The sequence below is a fragment of the Rhea pennata genome, chromosome 3, assembly GCF_028389875.1.
Source record: "Rhea pennata isolate bPtePen1 chromosome 3, bPtePen1.pri, whole genome shotgun sequence".
Lineage (NCBI taxonomy): Eukaryota > Metazoa > Chordata > Aves > Rheiformes > Rheidae > Rhea > Rhea pennata.
In genome coordinates, this window is record NC_084665.1 from 8,617,497 (window position 1) to 8,638,213 (window position 20,717).

The window sequence follows — 20,717 nt, forward strand, 5'->3', positions numbered from 1 at the left end:
CTTAACTGCTGGAATAAAGGTGAACAACCTCCCGCCGGCTATCTGAACAGTCATACAAAATAAACCAGCAAGGACCACATTTACGTAAGTCAGATGCATTTGAAAACCATTTCTCTCTGCAACTGTGTGAGTTCTCAAGTTGTCTTTGATGAAAAATCTACAGACTGAAGCAACATATATAAACAAATGAAAAGTCATCACAATCAGTTTAATGAAGTGCACAGAATAGCAATTGATCATGTCAATAAAAATAAAACAATTAATTTTACATCAAGTGTGCTTTATTTCCTCCACAGGTATTCTGTTAAATAAAGCACCATATATATACTGCCAGGCCACAGCTAAAGAGGATTCTTTACAGAATCAAATTTCTTGTGGTTGTTTAGTATACAAGTAAACTTAATTTTGATAATAAGAACCACAGCGATCTGAGGCAATCTGCCTCTATTATAAGGTACAAAACTGGCACAGAGGACACCATATTATACACAGTAAAAATGCCATAAGTTTAAATTACATCGTACAGGGCAAGGAAGCCCTGTTCTCCCAGACAGCCATATTAAATGAAAGCCACTACAGTGAACTCTTAATTACATAAAACATATCCATTATTTGATTGCCCTTTAAGAAAGTGTACGGTAGATGCAAAAAAAAAAAAAAAAAAAAAAAAAAAAAAAAAAAAAGAAAAAAAAAATCTGGAGTTCTGCCTGACCAAGAATTAAGCATATAAATCTATCTTGCCATTCAAGCAGAGAGCACTGGACAAACTGAAGCACAAAACAGAAATAAGCAAAACTTATACAAACAGCATTTTGGGGAAAAAAAAAAAGACTTAAAAGCAGACATGCTCCATCTAATGTCAAGAAGCAGCTTGATTTCCTTTTCCAGATATCCTTGTGACCACATGAATCGTAGACTCAATGGTCCTACACAGGATGTCTAAAATGTCATGCTGCTGCATATGACTAAAAAGTCCTCTGGAATGGCCACAACTGATTGATAAACTAGTTTCCGGGTCCTGGGATGGTAAGGCTTGACCATCGCAGCTTCTCAAATCTGCGAGGTCAGATAAAACTGCTGAAATTGAAGTGGAAGGAAATTCTGTGTCCTCCTCCGCTACAATGGAGTCCTTTGAAGTCTGCAGGTCTTTAAATTCCTTGCATTCTTCAAATTTACCATTTCCCGACTGCTCTTCTGTGTGCTGTGACCTCGTTGTTAGCATTATGTCTTCTGAAAACGAAGATGGAACTTCCATTCTGTACTCTTTGACAGAACTGTTTTCAGGGGAAGGAGGATCTTGTTCAGTGCCAGGATCAATGATTGAAGAGTCCCTTGTCTCGTTATCTGAAGTGCTTGTTGGGGTCAATGCCTCCCGTGGTTCAGTTTTTATATCACTGATGCAGCTGTCTACAGTGTGCTCCTCATCACTGCTGACCCGTCTTCTTTTTACAGGAGTAGCTTCTTCATCATCTATAAGGGAGGAGGGGGGGGGAAAAAAATCTATATATCTGCATTAAGGAAACTGCATCGTCTGCAGGCTATACACCTAAGTAGTAGGGCTGCCATGTCACATTTTTATCCTTCAAAAACTTTCCCCAAAAGTAAACACATTGATTATTAAAAATATTTCTTTCCTTAGAGACAATTCAGGTAATTGCCCCATGATCAAGTAACTTCTTGTGTAGTGTGTTCAGTGTTAGGAACTGGAATCAAGAAGTCTGCCTTCATCATTAAGAAAGCAATGTGTTGTTAATTTTGTAAAAAAAAAGATTAGAATGACACCAACATTATAAAAGGCAAACCTTTAGTTTTTCTTTCTTTGGCTTCTTGCTCTTGTAACGAGTTCCTCTGTTGCTGACATGCTCTACATTTGTTTAAAAGCTCTTGTAAAGTTGGAATCAAGGCTGAATTGAGCTGTTTGGGAGTATGCACTGAAAGCAGCAAGGCAAGTGCTCGGAGGTCCTGAAAAAACAGAAGTAAACAAACATTACTAGCCTAAATTAAAAGTCTGATTTGATTAACCCTATCTGTGTAATAAAAAAGAGGCTCCAATATGTTCTGAACACTTCTGAACGTTCTAAATATATTTACACTACTGAAATTTCTCACTCACTGCTACATGTTGACTTTCGTGTAGATCCATCTGTTCCTAAGCAGATGACAACACTGCGTTGCTCACTGTAAGACGAAACCTTTTGCTTGGTTAGAACATTTCCACGCGTAATTCCAGTACACTCTGCATTTCTTTTAGTTACTGATTTATTTCTATGATGTGCAGCCCCCCTAGTCCTATGATCGCCACCACGAGCATGGAGAGTTCAGGAGAGCTCAGACAGGTGCTCTGTAAACTTCCGACTGCCTCTTCAGTAGAGGTTAAAACCTCTGGCAGGCAGTGAGCTTCTACAGCTCGGCCCTCGCGATTCCGCTTGTGCGCCACATCCAGCTAAAACGCCCCTCTCCTGACTAGAGCCTGCCACACGGCACTGAAGTGCTTCCATAGAAAACAAGCTGCCTCCTAAAAGTTTCCCCGATTTGAATGGCTTAGAAAAGACTCACCCCATTTAAAGTAGAGCTTGCTTTGGAAATTTCGACTCTCTGATTGCTGAAGTCAGATTCTAAGCTTTGATACTGATTTATTAGATTTGTAATTAAAGTATTGATTAGGTTGGCACAGTTTGCTTCAGAAAACACCTGCCCTTGAACCTGTAAAGAGAAGACTTATTTTAAAACCACAAAAAAAGCACTGTGAAAGCAATATACTAAATCAAAATAACATGTATGACTGCATTTCTCAGAGTATAAACTGTCACCAGAACACCACATACCTTTAGAAGAAAATGGGTCAAGAAGGTATATACAATGTTGTTGTTAAGGAAGGTCCGTTCATCCATTAGAATACATTTTATGTATTCTGCAAAAACTGGATCTTCACAGAGGAGCTTAACACAGTTCTTTGACATTGCAGACTAGTGAAGAAAGAAAGAACACCGCAAAATCATCACTGGAAGTACGACACTCCCTTAATATTGTCTCCAACATTTGTCTTGGTTGTCTGAAATCTAACCAGACCCACTGATACTGGAAAATTCTTACCTGATGGTCCAGAAATATTTTTATCATTTTTATATTTTATAGTAAATTGTACAAAATAACTATTGCTGATCGCTATCAGCAAAATTCAGTTTTTAAGGTTCGTTCCATGGGAACGCAAGTTTATCACAATCAGTTTCTATTTGAAGTCTCTCCTGATCTGTGAGCCAGCTGCAGGCTCCTCCCGCAGAGGGGCAAAGGCCCCTGGCTCGCAGTGGGTGCACTACAATCTGTTGCACAAGGAAGACACCAGGCTTAGAGATCTCTCAATTTTTATTTCCATCACACCAGTGCTTGCATCATACAAAAAGCAGAGAATTCAGAGAAGCAGAAAGAAGTAAATTCTGTACACTGCACAGGTCCCCGTTCTTCCCATACAATGTACCCTGTAAAGTTACTGCATAAGAGTTTGCAGGACCTAGGGAATCCTGGGACCAAACATAATTTGCTAGATGTTTATACTTGATTTATCATGGTTTATTAGATGACATGCCACATAAACAGAGGTACTGTCTACTTGAAATGTTAATATTTTGAATTAGTAAATAATATCCACTAGTTATGATTTACTGATTAATAGCTGCTTCACAATCAACCATATTTGCTTGCATTTCCATTCAATTAGTTTTCCTTACCTGAGTCTGACAAAGCTCAGTCCAAAGTTTGGGGAATAATGCAAGATGAAGTGGTAAACCTTCATATGCAACGAGGACACCTGAAATTTTATGAAAAAATAAAAGTTATTAGGTGAGAATGATCTAAAGCTGATCTCTGTTGGATTTATTCATTTGCTGATATACGCAGTTCCAAAGTACTGTTTCATTTGATATGACCACATTCAAAGGATATGATCAGAAAGACCAATTTTACAGTACAATTAATAAATACATCCCATGAGTATTTCTGTGAAAAGTAAAAAATATAAAAACTAAAAGAGGAGCTGGCTTTAGTTATGGATTTGTAACCAGATTCATTACTGTTTTCTTACATTGTTAACTGGTCAACTAAAGCACTGAAAGGTTTTAAATATCTCAAAGTTTTAAATATGTTTTTAAAATAGCATATAATTTTTACAGGATAATCTTCATTATTCCCCCAAGCACCATGGTTACCTAGACAATGGAAGAGTTAAGGGATACACTGAACAGTAATAATCAATACGCACCCTCAATAAACTTTTTTTTACCCAAGAAACCTATGGTACACATTAATAATGATAGAATTAAAACCGTAAGGAAATGACAAATACTGAACAAATGAGTGATTCAGGCAACCAAAAGAACATCCAATAGTGTTTTCATGGACACAATTAATTTTGCATAGCTTTAACTGTCTAAAAGTTTGACATCTAAACAAAGCTAGCTAGCTAGGTTGTACAGGCAGAGAAAATAGGCATTTTCAGAAGGTGATTCATGCTGTTTAAGCAAGTATCTTAAGAATCAGGAGATAAATTTTCATCTGAAGGAACCTTAATAACCTTTAATGGGAACAATGCCAATAGGTCACTGTTTGAATCAATATTCAGGAGAGCAACACGTTTCTTATCACCAGAATGAATCAAATGCAAAATTGTCTAAAATAAGATAATCCCTAAGTTCTTGGACTCAGGTAATTAAAGAGTGAAGGCTTATATTCTTTTATAGTCTTCTAAAATGTAATGGGGGTACTCTGAATAGTTGCAGGAGTTAATGCAAGTTTTTTTTTTTTTTTTTTTTCCAGTGCTGCTCTAAGCACTAAGTATCAAATGATGTCTGCATTTGGCTTTTATAATTTGGAAGACAAGTGTAGCAGGCGTCTGGCTAGATGCCTCAGTTTTAGGCAACGGGAGTCAGGTGAGGTGACTCCCAGCAAGTGTGTCTGTGGGATAACTGTGATTGCATGACTTTGACGTTGGGGCACCTGAACCGAGCACACTGTGCTTACCCTAAGGTGCCTTAGTGGAAAAAAGAACAATAAAAAGACGATGTTCCTTCAGACTAACACATGCATTTAATGGGGCAATTCAGACCAGGAGGCTCTTCTGTAGAGAACCAAGTAAAATAGCTGGAGTAATTATACAGATAAAGTCATCAATGCCTTGTTCACACACTGAAAAAAAAATAGATTTACACTGTTACAGGAAGAAACCCAAGTACTAGTGCTATCTACTTTCACAGCTGAAATCGTGTCTGTGTTTTCAGGTACAAACTATATTCACTGAGTGGTAATAAGCTTAGTTAAGTATCATGGTGGTTTCCAAACCAACAGAGTAAATTAATCCCAGGTTGGTAACAACAGAATGGGCACCATTCAGTGGCTGCCTAGATGACCCTACGTGTTCCCGGGCAGGTAAAATCCTAATTGCCAGAGACCGCATTAATTAGCAGAGATACCAGGGTTTCAGATTCTAACCAAATCTCACTGGTTGCCTCAGGTTCTTTCTGCACAAGCCTGAGGCATGACAATCAGGCAGACAAAACCGCACTGCTATTATATCCGTTTTACAACTCGGTGCATGCAAGAATAAAACTTTAATTTCTAAAACTACTGTTATCACAAGTTTCACAAACATTGATTTTACTTAAAAACGTTAAACATGAAACTCAGTGGAGAAGCACCATTATCGCAGCAAAAGAAAATTTACTTAAGCCACATAACTTTCATACTTACTCATTTTAACTAAAGTTTCAGTGAACTTTTCACAGTTGATTGCAACTCGACACAGTAGATGGATGAACTGATGGTAAGAGAAGAAGTAATCTAGCAGCATACGATCGTAAACATCATCTTTGCCCTGAAGATTTAAGAGAGCTTCATTCAAACTACGTAAGCAACTGAACAGCTACCAGATTTCCTAAGCATTTAGCTTAATCTTACCACACGCTTTGCCCTAAAATGTTTAATCCAATGCTACAGAACAAAACTATGAGAATTTCCAAGTCTAACCCAGGCCAGCCGTGTCTCATCAGTACCTCCTTGGCAAGCATAATACTGAGACCACAGTAGGAATGGCAAATTCAATTCCCCTCTACCCGTAAAAACTCCTTGTTGCAGTATTCTGAACAAGCAGACTGAAAAGGCACAAAGCTGCATGAAAACCACATCTTGAAGATGATCAGACAAGAAGGCAATAATTCTAAATCATATACAGATATCCGAATATACACTACTGCTTTTTAGACCATAATTTGTCAGCTACTGTCTGTCTTCAGAAGTCAGAATTTTCTTAAAACCACACTTCAGAAGCTTTCAAAGCAGTATTTTCAGGAATATCTCAAATCAAAAGATACATTTGCGCCAAGGGTTTTATACGTGAGCATTTAAAACTATTTGGAATGTACATGCTCAAAAGTGCATTAGATTGTGTATACCAGATAGCCAGAAAGAAATTCAAGCAAACAAATATATATAAACAAAACGAATGAAAAACGAGCATGCAAAAACACAGGTAAACATAATTGTGGTTTTAAAGGCTTAAAAATCTGCTGGTTCCTAACATATATGAATGCATTACAAAATGCAAGATACTCTGTCATATAATATAATAACTTTTCAGTTCAAATATTTACATTATTTTCTGTCACATCCATTACAGATGTATACACGATGGGAAAACCACTACAGACAATTTTTGGTTCTATGCAGTTTTTTAAAAGCATCGTTACACAGTAAATTTGATGGTACACAAATATACAAAGCATCATTTGAAAGCTTTAAAAAAGAAGGGTTACTTACCCTACAGTAACCGTGCTTCTTCGAAATGTGTTGTCCACACAGATTCCCATCTACGTGCACATACGCCCCATGTGCAGGAGATTGGATTCTTTCTGAATAGCAGTGTCCACTGGGGCTGTGCCTGCACCCAGTGTGTCCTTGCGACCACTGTACCTGAGGGCATAAGGGGTATGGCGGCTTCAACCACCACTCAATTCCTTCACCAATAAGAATCCCCTATGACAGGACTCCTCTGAGTTAGCATAGGAGGAGGGCCACAGAATCTGTGTGGACAAAAAATCTTGAAGAACCACAGTTACTGTACAGCAAGTAACCAGTTTTCCTTCTTCAAATGATTGTCCATACATATTCACTTCAGGGGTGGGATTCATCTTACCTGACTTCAGCTATCTAAAATCTAGTGATTTAAGTATTCTCTGCAGTCAGTGGAGAGACACACAGACTCCTCCAGAGGAAGAGTCAACTTATCCAGATTCAGCTGTCTAAGACAGGTAGGATGAATCTCCTCCTGAGGGTAGTAACTATTTCTCTCCATTAACCATAGAAAGAGCCAGACATTGACCTTTTAGATAGGCAAAGTTACGCAAGTTGAATCCCACCTTAGACAACTAAAAAGCCAGCGCTGCAACTTTAGTAATGGGACATGGCAAGTGACTACAAAGTAGCCCCAACCAAAGCTGGCAGGAAGCCCACAGAAGGGAAAATAGAAAGTAAAAGATGTAAAGTCCTACACAACAGCCCTGCATGTTTCAGGTATCAGTATTCTACCCCAACAAAGAATAGATTCTGCTTCAGTCCTGGTGGAACGGACTCTAACAAAACCTGAAGGATCTATTCAACTATCTGTTAATAAATCTGAACATAGTTTGAAACTCATTTGGACAATCCCTGGGCTGCTCCTAAGTCTTCTCTATAAATGCCACAAACAGATTGGAAGATCATCAAAACGATTTTTTTTTTCTAAATACAAGGTTCAAACTGTCATTACATCTAGAATATGAATCAGGGAAATGGTGCTTCTGGAGTGCACATCTAGAATGGAGTATATGAGGACAACACATCTTGAAGAAGAATTATGCTTTGTTAATAAAGAATAAGTAAATGTATTATGCTACTGGATTCTTTTAATACTTTTAAAAAGAGGGAAAACAGCAGAGAAATAGCTATTCATATGATCATATATTTACATACCTTGCTGGTTTCCACCATGGTAGGCAAGAGGCACATATTAAGCTCAGGACGAGGAGGACGAATATTGCTTTTTCCCCCTATTAATTTCAAATTTTCACGACATGGAAAATAAGGTCCAAGAGACACTGTAGTATAAGTTAGGATAAAACAAGGATATATTAAAAAAGTCAGTATTTGAAATCCATAGGGCACATGATAGATTAATTATAGTGTAATATAACTTCAAAATACGATCACTGAAATACCTACTTGGGATATTACTGTGGTGGTATGTACAATGATTGTGCTGTAGAAATGGAACCAGAGTATGTAGGAAATCATGAGGACTTAAAAGTACAAGCTCCTTGAGGACATCTACAAACAAAAAGTTGTTTTTGCTATTATACATTGTTATTTCTTAACAGCAAACACTTTAACTTATGGCTCATGCATTTTCACACCTATCATATCACTCCGCTAGCGTGCATCGTGGAGGTATGCTTTACTGTGAATAGCAGGTAAAGTGAATACACCTAAATCAGTCAAGATTCCCTTCACCTCTTCTACTAGAAGAAAATCTGCTCAGTGACCAAAGAGAGTGGTGCCAGGTTGTAGAAAGTAGAAGCTCAACAAAATTACCCTCTCTCCTTCTTCTTTACCATATCTGTTTTGATGCCTGGAAAATGTCAACCAGCAGCAGTCAGGAGGGCAATGAGAAAGGCACTCAAAATAAGGGGAAAATGCATACAAATCACAAAAAGAAGGTTTAATGTGGACAATGTTTTAGGCCTTCATCAGCATGCATAAAAATGAAGACTGTACCCATTAAAAAATATTTTAAAAAATCTAAATAAGAAAATCTTTTCAAACAGGTCTTGTAATGCAAGAAAGACACTTTTTATATAATGTCTATGCCTATATTTTAAAAAGCAAATCCATTCACTTCTACAAGGAATTTAAGTTTTACTTTAATTATTATATTTTGCAGTAAATGGATAATAGACATTAAGAGTTGTTACTCAAGAGTAACTTGGTTGCCCTGGATCCTTCTGAAAGGAGCTTTAGTTACTACTTGGAATTTCAATGTAAGATTTGGGATATGATTCTAAACTCACTAACACTTGAATTCAGGAGTTGTTGCTTTATCAATGTAATCTGTTTTTAAATTAAGCTTGTTAACAATTTGGCTTTTCAAACGAATGCAAACTTTTGTGCACACAATCTGCAATGCCTACCAAAATATAAATATTAATTTTAACCTGATGAAAATAAAATTAGTTAGAACAGTAACTTTGTTGATGATATTAATAATAAGCAGTCCTAGTCTATGTAGTATCTAATGAGCATTTACAATTGTAAAACCAGAATTTAAAGTTCAACACTGGTAACTACGTAGAGCCGGTCTTTCCTGCTGGCAGCTACAGTATTATGACTTACCAATACAAGCGTTTCTGAGTTCTGGAGGACTATATGAATTTAACAGAGTTAAGAGCTTATGGGCAAATTCAATTCGCTCCTGCCACTGAATTAGAGCTTGTTTCACATCTGCAAATGCAAAAAAACCATATAAATGTGTTTAATTTCTCAACAGCTCTTGAAATAAAGCAGAGAATTTTACTGTGGAACTGTTTCAAAAATCTGTTTTTTTTTTTCCCCCTCAACATGATTTTAATCAATTTAGAAATCTATGATGTGTCACCGGTCTACTGCTATCAAATTTACTTCATTTAGTTTTATATTATGTCAATAAGCAATTTAATAATTTAATAATTGTTGATAATGTCATCTCTGTTACTCTATGGAAATTACATCAGTTATTAAAACCAGGTAACAAGAAAGATACAGGCCAGTTTTGGGATTATGAAAACTCAATTAACAAACAACAGGTAAAATCCTTTAAAATAGTTATAAGCAAACCTTTTCTCTGAAGATACGGACGTGTTGACTTCAGAACTGAAAGGAATATAGACAGAAGTTCTACCAGATCCCCAGTCACATGGCAGGCTGTGGCCTCATGGTACATCATGTGCAATGTGTTAAAAGACTATAAAAAAAGAAAGCAGAGCTTTATATTGCCAAATACACTCATTATCATTTCTAACTCTAAAGACAATGCTTTTACATTTATTTTATGCTCAAACAAGATACATCAAAATGTACTGTGCTAGATACAAAATTAGTCAGAGATGCCAATGTTTAGAAAGAGTGTTAAGTTTATATACACAATTAGAATATTTATAGGGATGGGGAAGGGGAGAGAGAACAAATGAACAGGCATTTTATATAACAACCTGATACAATTCTTGACTTGCCTATATAGTTTTGGCAATAATGAAAAAGAGGTAGTCTTGTCCATGAGTTAAATTGTAACTTAGTTTTGGCTATAATACTGATTTTTGTTCTTCTCACTCAACCCAAAAATTACATCGATATCAAATTTTTCACATGTATGGGCCATGGGAAACTGAATTTGTAAAACAGTATAACATTAACCTCTACACAAATAACTACCTACCTCTGCTCAAGAAATGAGCATCTTCTGAACACATCCAATACAGCTTATAAAGATATACATTAAAAAACATCCTGAACTTCAAGATAAATGCTTTAAACATTAGTGAGACAGTCAGGCAGATTGCCAATTACCTTTGAGCCCACACAATTACAAAGTTTTCATACTTAACATTTATCTAAAACCAGCAAGCAAAGCGTAACTGGAAATGTTTTATTTTCTCTAATCTCAGTCTTCTTGCCTAGATACAAAATGATATTAGAGCTGCATAAAAAAAGACCCATATGTGAATTTAGGGGAAAAAAAACAGAAGATTAATATAGATGCTAATCACGCTTCAAAATGCTGTTAAAAGATATATGATACACAATTCTGTGTCAGATAAATTACTTTCCATTTTGAACTGTATCTTCGGGCATCTCAGATTTATAGAAATACTGGGAAGGAAGAAGCAAGTCATTTCCCAACATCACAAAAATTCTAACACAAGATGTAAAAAAATAAATTTAATCTGCTGAGATATTTCAAGGATAAGGAAACAGAAGCTCATTTCCTGTAATACAAAATCTCGATACAAAATTTTTATATTACAAAGATGAAAGATACATGGACAATGCTGCTAAGTGGAAAACTGTTTTCTGGATGTGACAATTCTTTAATACAGTATTTTCCACCACACAAAATACTTTCAGTGAGCAAGTGAAAAATATAAGGCCTGGTAGCATCAAGTTGCAAAGCAATTCAGCTAGGAGCTGAACATCTAATGATGTTGAGAAATTTTTTATCTAATTTCTAGTAATGTTTTACCTGATGATGAATTGCATCCTACGTTAGGTATTCTTTATAATCTTAATTTTTAATGGCTAGCATGGATCAAAGTTAACTAAGCTGTTAAACAACAATACTTGGTGCACATACATGTTTGTATGTTAGTCTACGTATGAGTTTAACTGTGAATAAGGTTACTGTTTGGTTCCTAACTTTTTAGCCCAAGTTTATTGAATGTAAGCATTTAAAAGATAAGGAGGAATAGATATTCTGGAGTAACTAACTACAGCTAACACAATAGGCTTAAATTTGTAACAAGACTGTGAAAATTTAATTTTCAAATAGTACTGCAGTGTCTTCGTTTTTGCCTTTTCTATTTGATTTTGTAATTCCAGCTTTTTCTATCACACTTAGTTGCAGAAAATACAAACCAAGACATCCAAAAGTTAGATATATATATATATATATTTTTTTACAAGTCATAGAGCTGGAATCAACCTTAAAGAATCATCTAATCCATCCATAAGCCTTAGGGCAGACTAAGTATATTTATATCCTTGACAGATGTTTGCTCAAGCTACTCTTGAAGGCTTCCAGTTGTGTTGGCTTACATCTTTCCAAAACAATCTATTCTAATATTCCATTTACTGTACAGTGACAACTACTGTCTATCTACTTGTTCTGTATAATAGATTTATACCAGTTTATTGTTCCTCAGTTACACTGTTTTGCATATGCCAAGAATTAATTTCATCTTATTTTTACACAGTGTCTCCAACACATCTAGATCATTTTGACTTTTATTCCTGTTCTCAAACACACCTAAACGCCTCCCAATTTGTGTTGCCAGCATATTTAATGACACTTTCTAGTCCACCAATCAACTCAGTAATGGAAGTGTTGAATAGAATCCAACCGCTTCCACCCACTTTAGAAGAAAAAATAAGCACTTTATTTGCCCTTTTTAGTCTTGTTGTATCTCACCTTCAAAAAGTTGCCACTAACAGTTCAGAGTATTTCAGGAACATGTTTTAGGCTTTTCCTACAGCACAACAGTACCAGTGGATCTAAAGAATGTAACAGTTGGTGTGGAGGGCTTGACATCCAAACTGCATACATTTCAAGGCTGCACTATTTATTTATTTATCTCTATTTTGGACTAATTCTGATCGCATGGACTAAATGTCCAGTTACAGCTGGAGCACACGACCTGTGCTCCTGGAATACATCTTGAGGTTTAGTTTCATCTGAAAGGAATATAGTTATGTGCTCTTAGACCACTCCTTCTTGTGAGCAAAGGTAGAGTACAGAGGGAAGATAGGGAGAGTTGCCTTAAAAGTGCACTTCTAATCTGAACTGACATCTGTGTTCAAAAAATTGTAAGCACAATAGATATCCGGGTATCCCTTAAGTTGTTATTTTGGTATTTTCACCTGTAACCTTAGCCCTTTTTACTAGTAATAATTCTGACTGTGCTTAACTATTCACTCACAGCATCTGTAATAAGAAGAATCATGTCAAAAAAAGCCGTTTCTTCCTAATTTATAAGCTTTCAGCAGACCTAATTTTTTCTCCATAATGGACCTCAGAACAAGTGTATCCATCCTTGATATATGAGACAACACATCACATTTTACTTCTTGCTCATCCTTCCTATTTAAGCTACATCATTTTATAGTTGTTCTACCAAGTCAGTTATCAATTAAACCATTGTCTTTATCCAGTATTAAGATTTTTGTTGCCTCAAATTTAGTCATTACAGTTCCTGTATTACTGTTTAGAAATGTAAAACGCCTACTAATCGTTTTTGGCCTTCGTATGATCCTTAAGATGTCTCGTATTATTCCACATCTTTATTTTAAATGATATCATATTAAAACAACCTAAAGCCAACACTTTTGTAAGGAAGGGGAAGTGATGAGTTAAGAAAGTGAGATGTTTATTTGAATTACAAAGCAAAATATTTACCTCAGTCATCAGAATCAATCCTCTATTAAACACAACAAGAAGTCTGTCTTCATCAGATTCTAGTAATATTCTGAAGGCACTAGGAAAAAAAAAATCCAAACACTTAGAACTAAAAAATGTTTATCACCCTTCCATGTTTCATGCAAATGTTGTATTTTTGAAAATAATCACAGAAGAAAAAAAACAAAACCTAACTGCTCTTATTTTTTTTTCTTTTTTATTAAAAAATGTCTCTCACATCAGCTTCCTTTTTAAACAGCCTGTTATCCAAAGTAATTTATAAATAAACTTTACAAACACATTATCCAAATCTCTGCAGCAATGTTAAAAACTGAGGAAAACAATGTATTTCAAAAGAGAGAAATACGTGCTTCTCAAATACGCATTTAAACAGAAGGTCCAGTTAAGCATATGCTTGGACTTGTATAAAAATATTTCTATCTGAACATTTTATGTAATAAAGCAGAAAATAAAGAATTAGCCAACAGCTAATTAACCATTCATCTCAAGATTCCTCCATTACATTTGGGAAAGTCAGGCTGCACTCTATGACAGATAATTAGGTTTAACACCTCAAGTAGCAGAGGCCATTTCTCCTTTTCACAGGAGCATTTCAGTCCATCAACAATAGCATTTAAAACTCTACTGCCTGGCCTATGCACTCAGGCTATTTATAGTTATACTCTAAAATAAAATGAAAACAAAACCAAAAAGTCACCTGTGTCAGATATACTACTAAAACATACTCAAAATTTTGAAGATATGATACAAGAAAAAAACTGCCCCACCAGTATAATTTCTAAGTAACATTTCTGCCCAAGAACGAATGCCAATAACAGCAGATGAAATTACTGGTTTGCCAATCTAGACAAATCGTGATAGGCTGGGGTAGGAGAATGGAATTTTGAATTAAATGCTGAATTTGCAGGTTTGATTGATTTTAGTTTTTTTTTCAGGGGCTCTACTAATACCATTTTGTCACACTTTTTCTTTTTGAACAGTAACAAAACCATAGAATCGGTAAGGTTGGAAGGGACCTCCGGAGATCATCTAGTCCAACCTCCCTGCTCAGCAGGGTCACCCAGAGCATGTTAGACAGGGTTGCATCCAGGTGGGCCTTGAAGATCTCCAGAGAAGGAGACTCCACAACCTCTCTGGGCGGCTGTTCCAGTGCTCCGTCACTCTCACAGGGAAGAAATTCCCCCTCACGGTCAGGCGGAACTGCCTGTGCTTCAATTTCTGCCCATTGCCTCTTGTCCTGTCGCATGGGACAACTGAAAAGAGTTTGTCCCCGTCCCCTTGACGCCCTCCCTTCAGGTACTTGTACACATTGATCAGACCCCCCCTCAGTCTTCTCTTCCCCAGGCTAAACAGGCCCAGCTCTTGCAGCTGTTCCTCGTAGGGCAAAATACAACTTGTTTTACAGTCGTTTATTGCACAGTATTTGTTTAGCTGTATGAATTTTTAGATGATGAACCTTCTAAAACAAACAAATAAATGAATGAATGAATAAATGAAAATATAAATGAATAAATTTTTCATGGGCAATAGCCTTTGGAAAAAAAAAACTTATAATTTTAACGTTCTGCTGGTTTACTTCTGAATCCTTGCAAATTTTCTGAAAAAAAATGTCAAATGAACAACCTTATTTTTTATAGTACTTCACATTCCACAAAACATAGTTCTTGTTCAAACAAGATTAGATTGCTATACTACAACTTCACTACTAACGTACCTTATTAAGGTAGTCCAACAAGACCGTCCATCCAAGCAGCGCAAGTAACAGCTTATGGTTGTTTTCTTAAATTGCTTTATATCTTCTATCTCTTCCTCTCTCATGTCTGGCCTCTGAGCTACAAATAGTTGCATGAGGTTAAACAGTTCTTCTACTGCCTAGAATACACAAAAACATTAGGTTAGCATAATCTCTCTCAATATGTTATCCTTTGTATCTTCTTATTTATTCCACGGAATTAATTCTACCAAGCAATACATAGAAGAAATACACGGAAGCGACTTTAGCAGTGAATATATTTTAAGTTTTATAACAATGTTATAAATTCAGCAGACAACATTTGAAACTGAAATAATTTAAACTAAATAGTTCCTAAAAGCTAAAAAATAAAATGTAAAACTTGTGGCTATTTCTTTTCTATCTACCATGCAGTTTTACTTTAGCCTTTACTATTTATTGTGTGGATAAGGACATAAACTATCTGATGATGCTCATCATATATCCTATTTTTCTGAAGAAGTTAGCAGCAGATTTCAAAACAATATTCATAACTTGTACAGGTATTTGAGATAGCTCTTTAGAATCTTAAAAGGATGTTTGGACACTTACTAACAGTAAGTTATTCTGTAAGTACAGTAAGTAAATTTGTTGCTACATATGCATAGATAGAAGAATCTGGGACATCCAGCTCCATGTGATCAAAGTTCCTGGCTTTCCTACAGGAATTCAGAGTCATTTTCTGCAGCACAGGTATGCATGTTCTCTGTGGATAATATTCATATTTTAAATAACGTAATCCAGAAAGTTGCTTGTGCTAAAACTCAGTGAAGTCCTATATGCATGGAAGATTAAACACAGTGGAGTAAGCAGGGCTGCCTGTGATACAAATGGAGACTGGAGGGGAGATGCAAACGAGGAAAGTAGCAGTACTATTTCTGGACAGCCAGAGTGTAAATTCACTCCATGAGCTGAATCAGACAGAAGTTTAACCCAGAAGATTCCATATATCGTCCTACTCTACCTAGAGAGAATAATCTCTATATTCTTTCTGTCCTTGCACACGCATAAGGGACCTGAGAGCAAGATTCACTGAGTAACCATGCAAAAATGCATGCTTGGCCTCTTAAAGTTTTGTAAGCCTGTTTGCTCACCATCACACACAGAATATTTTAACCAGTACCTATTTTTCTATCGCATGTGTATCATAGAGATAGTGAAACTCTCAGTGTTCCAGTGCCTTACAAAAGATACACAAGTGTTCCCAAAGTGAACAGGCCATCCCGTTCAAATGAAACATGCTAAATTTTGGTCCTATTCAAAAACCTGAAAGCAAAGAGGAAACTAACAGGGAATTCCTCCAGGTCTGCTTGTTAGAATGCTATGTGCTTTCTGGAGACCACCACTAAAGGTCCCTGATCCTCATAAACTGGGGTTCAGAATACTGAAGAACAGCAGCAATATCAACATCTGCATCCTCAAAAAGCAGATGCTCTCCAACGGCCACGCAAAAAGGGAAAAAAAATACAAAATATTACCCCCGCAGAAGGACAGCAACTGCATCTAAACACATTCTAACTACTTATACTGAAAATCAAATATCATACTTTTACCACTGGATACATAAAATAAGTCTTCTCATCTCTCATTAAAAGAGAAGTTCAGTAAGGGAGAAACTATTACAAAAAGAAACCGCACCCTTCAGCATCAATCTACTTACTCCTGGGTACTGACTGGCATGTGGCGTGAGATTCTTAAAGGCCCACTGGATATTCTGGTGAGAAGCCAACTGCCTCGTGAACGCAGGGGACTGCTCACAGCAGAGGCGCAGGATGCCATAGTAGGCAGGAAGCATCCCACGGTTAAAGAGCACCACATCCTGATCATCATGGTCTGCGAGGATGTAATTGAAGGCAATGTTCTTTGTCACCACCGGATTCTGTACAATAAGGCGTACATTCTCTGGACAATCGACACACACGTTATACCAAAAAGATAGCAAAGCCTGTTTATTGTGGTTGGTGGCTATAGCCGGTTCAGAAAGCTTAGGCTGGAAAAGATTCCATAAGTCCATGAAGTACGTAGAAAACATGAGTTTCTCAGTTTTTGAGATCAAACAGTATGTCATGAAACTGAAGTAGGGCACCAGTTTTGTAGTGCCATGAACAGCAGCATCAACATACAGCTTAGCTCTCGAAAGAAGGCCAAGAAGCACATTGTAGACTTGATGAAGAACTACTGTAGTATCTGGACTGAGAGGCAGATCACGTGTAGGGATGTGCAAGGAGCGGGTGGATCGGAACATCTGACGGAACGAATTGCTTGGAATAAGTGACACCAAGAGATAGGCTGCAGCTTCAAATAAAAACAAACTTGTTATACTGTTGAAAAGGGCATACATGCTTAATAGTCATTTAAACAAAAGTTAAATTATATTGCATTTCTTTTACAGATTTCAAAGCATCTTACAAAAGCTGGCAAGTATTGCTATATTTAGTATGGTGATGAAAAAAAACAGTGAGTAAGACCTGTACAAAGCAGGTCAAAAGAGGTATTCAGAACAGCATTCAAGCCTCCTTACCCTACTTTCCTGTCTACTGCTTTGCTCTAACTATTGTAACATGACGCATCCTGTTGCACACACACAAAACAAGATGATGTTTTTTATGAATAAATTGTCTACTGCTTCATTAAGACATTACCTGCCTAAAGATCTCTACCGTTGCAAAGCTGTATCTCTAGTTTTCCTATTTCTCTCAACCACAGTCTAGAAAATTTGTTGAAATTTAATATATTTTGCTACTGTGGAATTCCCTTTATAAAAATACAGAGACATCACATTTATAGTGATCTTGGCAATGACCTGGCAGTGGGATTCTTGGCATAACAAACTAGGGAGCCAGGACACCCTGGATCTGGGGAGAAGCACAGGCTTTTCCTGGATCCACAAAGTCAAAGGACTCCAAAAAAAGAAAAAGAAGAAAAAAAAAACACTTAGTCTGCGATGAGTGAAAAAACAAAAATCAGCAACTCCTATTCCTAACCACAGTGTGACTATGTGATGAAAACTCTTGTGTGGAATCTACTGGATTAGTCCTTTTTCTTATTTTGAGTTATCCTGACTCATGTACATTAACTACGTAGGATAAAAAAAACTTACTAATGTATCATTCAAGTTAATAAATGAAAATGCCTTTCATCAACTACAGGTAACATGTTTTGACAAGGAACCACAGTTGTATTAATATTTTAAAATGAAGCAATACTAAAACAATTGAATAAGGAAGGAAAGGCAAGCACAAGGACATGTTTCATTCATGATAGGAATGGCACATGCTTAACAACTTGCCACAACATAAGAAGCAATTTCTTTAATTTAAACTAACTTACAAGTCCTCACTCTAGGATAGTTATGTGCCAGAAGAAAACGTTCAACCCAGTTTTCCATATTTTGCAGCACCCAGCTGTGAGCTAGCTTATTTCGAGGTGTTTGCACAGCCAGCCAATCCAGGCACTGAGATGGGTTGTATTCAATGACCTGAAAGAAGAATAAGAAAAGTTAAAGAGAATCTTGATAGTATTTACTGATTGTACCAAATAACTTAAAAACAACTATTAAGACTTTCAATAACTTTTTTCAAAATCAGGTAACATTTTGTAGCAGACCAGAAAAAGCCCTATTATATTTCAGTGGGGTTTGAGATTCCAAATCTTGTATGGAGCTTTTGAAAGCACAATCTGTCATGTAATCCAGGAAGTTGCTCTACATATCCTTTTCTGTACGTTTTCAGTTTGACTTATTTAAGAGTTGAAATGTAGAAAGAGAAAACTGAATAAGCTTTTCCTTATAAACAAATAAATTAAAAAAAAAATAGTTAATGCACAACCTTAACAGTGAATCAATACTTTCTGAACAAGTTATATCAAAGGAATATAAATGGCATGCATATATATTCATTTAGCTTCAGGTTGAGTGTAACTATGATTTTTATGAATATGCAGTTTCAAGGAACACATTCATCTAATGCTTTTCAAATCTAATGAAAAGCCGGTGGAGTGCTGCTGTACAGTCATAAAAGCTTTACAGACATGAGATGATGAACCTTCCTGTGCCTTTCTAGTTGCGCCAGAAATTTGCTGACATACTATCAGGCCAATAAATGTATTCTTTAACTTGCTACTTTTTAAAAACAGTTTGCCTTTTACCTTAAGGTCTAAGTATCTAGATAAGGAAAAATGAAGGAACCTAAGGAACCACAGGAAGAGACTGCTGTGGTGAAGACATTCCAAGATACTATAACCTACCTAAAGAATACAAGAGGCTGACATGACTCGCTTATAAAATTTTAACCTCCATTTAAAAATCAATACATCAAGAGCAATCTCCTCCCTTTTTAGAAATAACAGTTTGATCTGTCAAGTTTTCTGCATAACAGCTAGAGAAAATCTCCAAGAAAGAGACTAGTAGTTCACTGTCCACATCACCCCATCACCTCTTAATGACTTCTAGAAATTGGAAATGCTTGCAAAAGTGAGCTCTATGCCTTAAATCAGTCTCTTTATGCATTAACATCTGCTCCCACCCATGCTTGCATAATTTGTATCTAAACCTTCAAACATGTCAACAATGTGAGGATGATCGTGCTAGCAACACTGCAGACCACACTGATGACTTCTACGTTGCTGAAAGCTTGGCTTTCCATCAGAAGCTTGTTACCAACTTGCTTCCTCTACAGGCTCAGTGTATATATAGTGGGAATGAGGAAGGAAATAAAAAAGAAAATTCCATGGCAAATTATATACATAAAACCTGTAGTTAGTGACTGAAACAGGAAGCACATATACTTTATGCTACAACTCATATATTGTCATAAGAAGCTTAATTTTAAAATCTCTTTTAAAAAGGTTTCCTCATTGTTAAGAGAAAGCCATAATCTACCACTTTCCCTTACACAGAAGGCAGTAGGATTCATTCTTGACTTTGAGATCCACTGTTTGAACTCCTCTTGAGCTCTACTTGAGCTACAGGATTTGCAGCTAGTTCATATTCAGATCAGACACCTAATAATAGCTTAGTGTACGCTTTCCCAGATTACTTAACTGTTCTTATCTCTGTAACCACTTCTAATCAGTAGCAGAATGCTCATGATCAACAAACCATATTCTACCCCAGAGTATTTCAGTGGATATTCAGGCTTACATTTTATCACGGGCCCAAATTTTGCACAGTAATAACCTTTCACAACCCCTCTCTGTTGAGTCATTAAAAAAAAATGGCGAAAAAAAGGTACTAAAGGGAATGAACATTCAATAGCTTGTCCTCAATAGTCTTTCAGCTGGATACACTGTTCTTAGACAGTAACAAATAAAAAAAAAAATTGAACTGGAAATTTGAACAGCAGGTAGGTAAAATAAAAGCTTTAATTCTTGAAGCATTTCTCAGAGCCAGGAAATATGCTTCTGCCACTTTGTTGGGCCATCTTCTCCCTTTCTTTAGAAATGCAAGCAAGAATTCTCCAGCACCACATCAATTATCAGATTTGAATTAATACTTATTTTAATTGTTAAAGTATTAATGAATACAGAGAATAGAAAATATGCAACTGATATTCAAAGAACCAGTACATAATGGGCAAAGACACTGACAAAGGACAGGCCTTGAAACATTTTAGACCTTGAGAAATCATAACTGAGAAGAATTAGAGGAAATTTGCCCAGAAGAGGAATTCTAGATCCTGATTATGAATCAATTTATTTCTCCTT

The 20,717-nt window shown here is 36.3% G+C and overlaps 1 protein-coding gene across 5 annotated transcripts in view; it reads right to left on the reverse strand.

The window, feature by feature from the left end:
- Window positions 1-187: 187 nt before the first annotated feature.
- USP34 (ubiquitin specific peptidase 34) overlaps window positions 188-20,717 on the reverse strand; it is a 148,399-nt gene continuing 127,869 nt past the window's right edge. For 3 of the 5 annotated variants that reach the window (XM_062571517.1, XM_062571518.1, XM_062571516.1), the window contains 15 exons: window positions 18,345-18,492; window positions 16,675-17,309; window positions 14,958-15,115; window positions 13,223-13,301; window positions 9,892-10,018; window positions 9,412-9,519; window positions 8,245-8,349; window positions 7,996-8,120; window positions 6,805-6,957; window positions 5,740-5,863; window positions 3,726-3,805; window positions 2,826-2,966; window positions 2,557-2,703; window positions 1,803-1,962; window positions 188-1,470 (listed from right to left, as the gene is read on the reverse strand). In XM_062571517.1, the coding sequence (XP_062427501.1) occupies window positions 860-1,470; window positions 1,803-1,962; window positions 2,557-2,703; window positions 2,826-2,966; window positions 3,726-3,805; window positions 5,740-5,863; window positions 6,805-6,957; window positions 7,996-8,120; window positions 8,245-8,349; window positions 9,412-9,519; window positions 9,892-10,018; window positions 13,223-13,301; window positions 14,958-15,115; window positions 16,675-17,309; window positions 18,345-18,492 (2,901 nt within the window). In that variant the 3' untranslated portion in view covers window positions 188-859. The remainder of the gene's footprint in view (window positions 1,471-1,802; window positions 1,963-2,556; window positions 2,704-2,825; window positions 2,967-3,725; window positions 3,806-5,739; window positions 5,864-6,804; window positions 6,958-7,995; window positions 8,121-8,244; window positions 8,350-9,411; window positions 9,520-9,891; window positions 10,019-13,222; window positions 13,302-14,957; window positions 15,116-16,674; window positions 17,310-18,344; window positions 18,493-20,717) is intronic. The other 2 variants (XM_062571519.1, XM_062571520.1) reach the window with 2 other exon arrangements.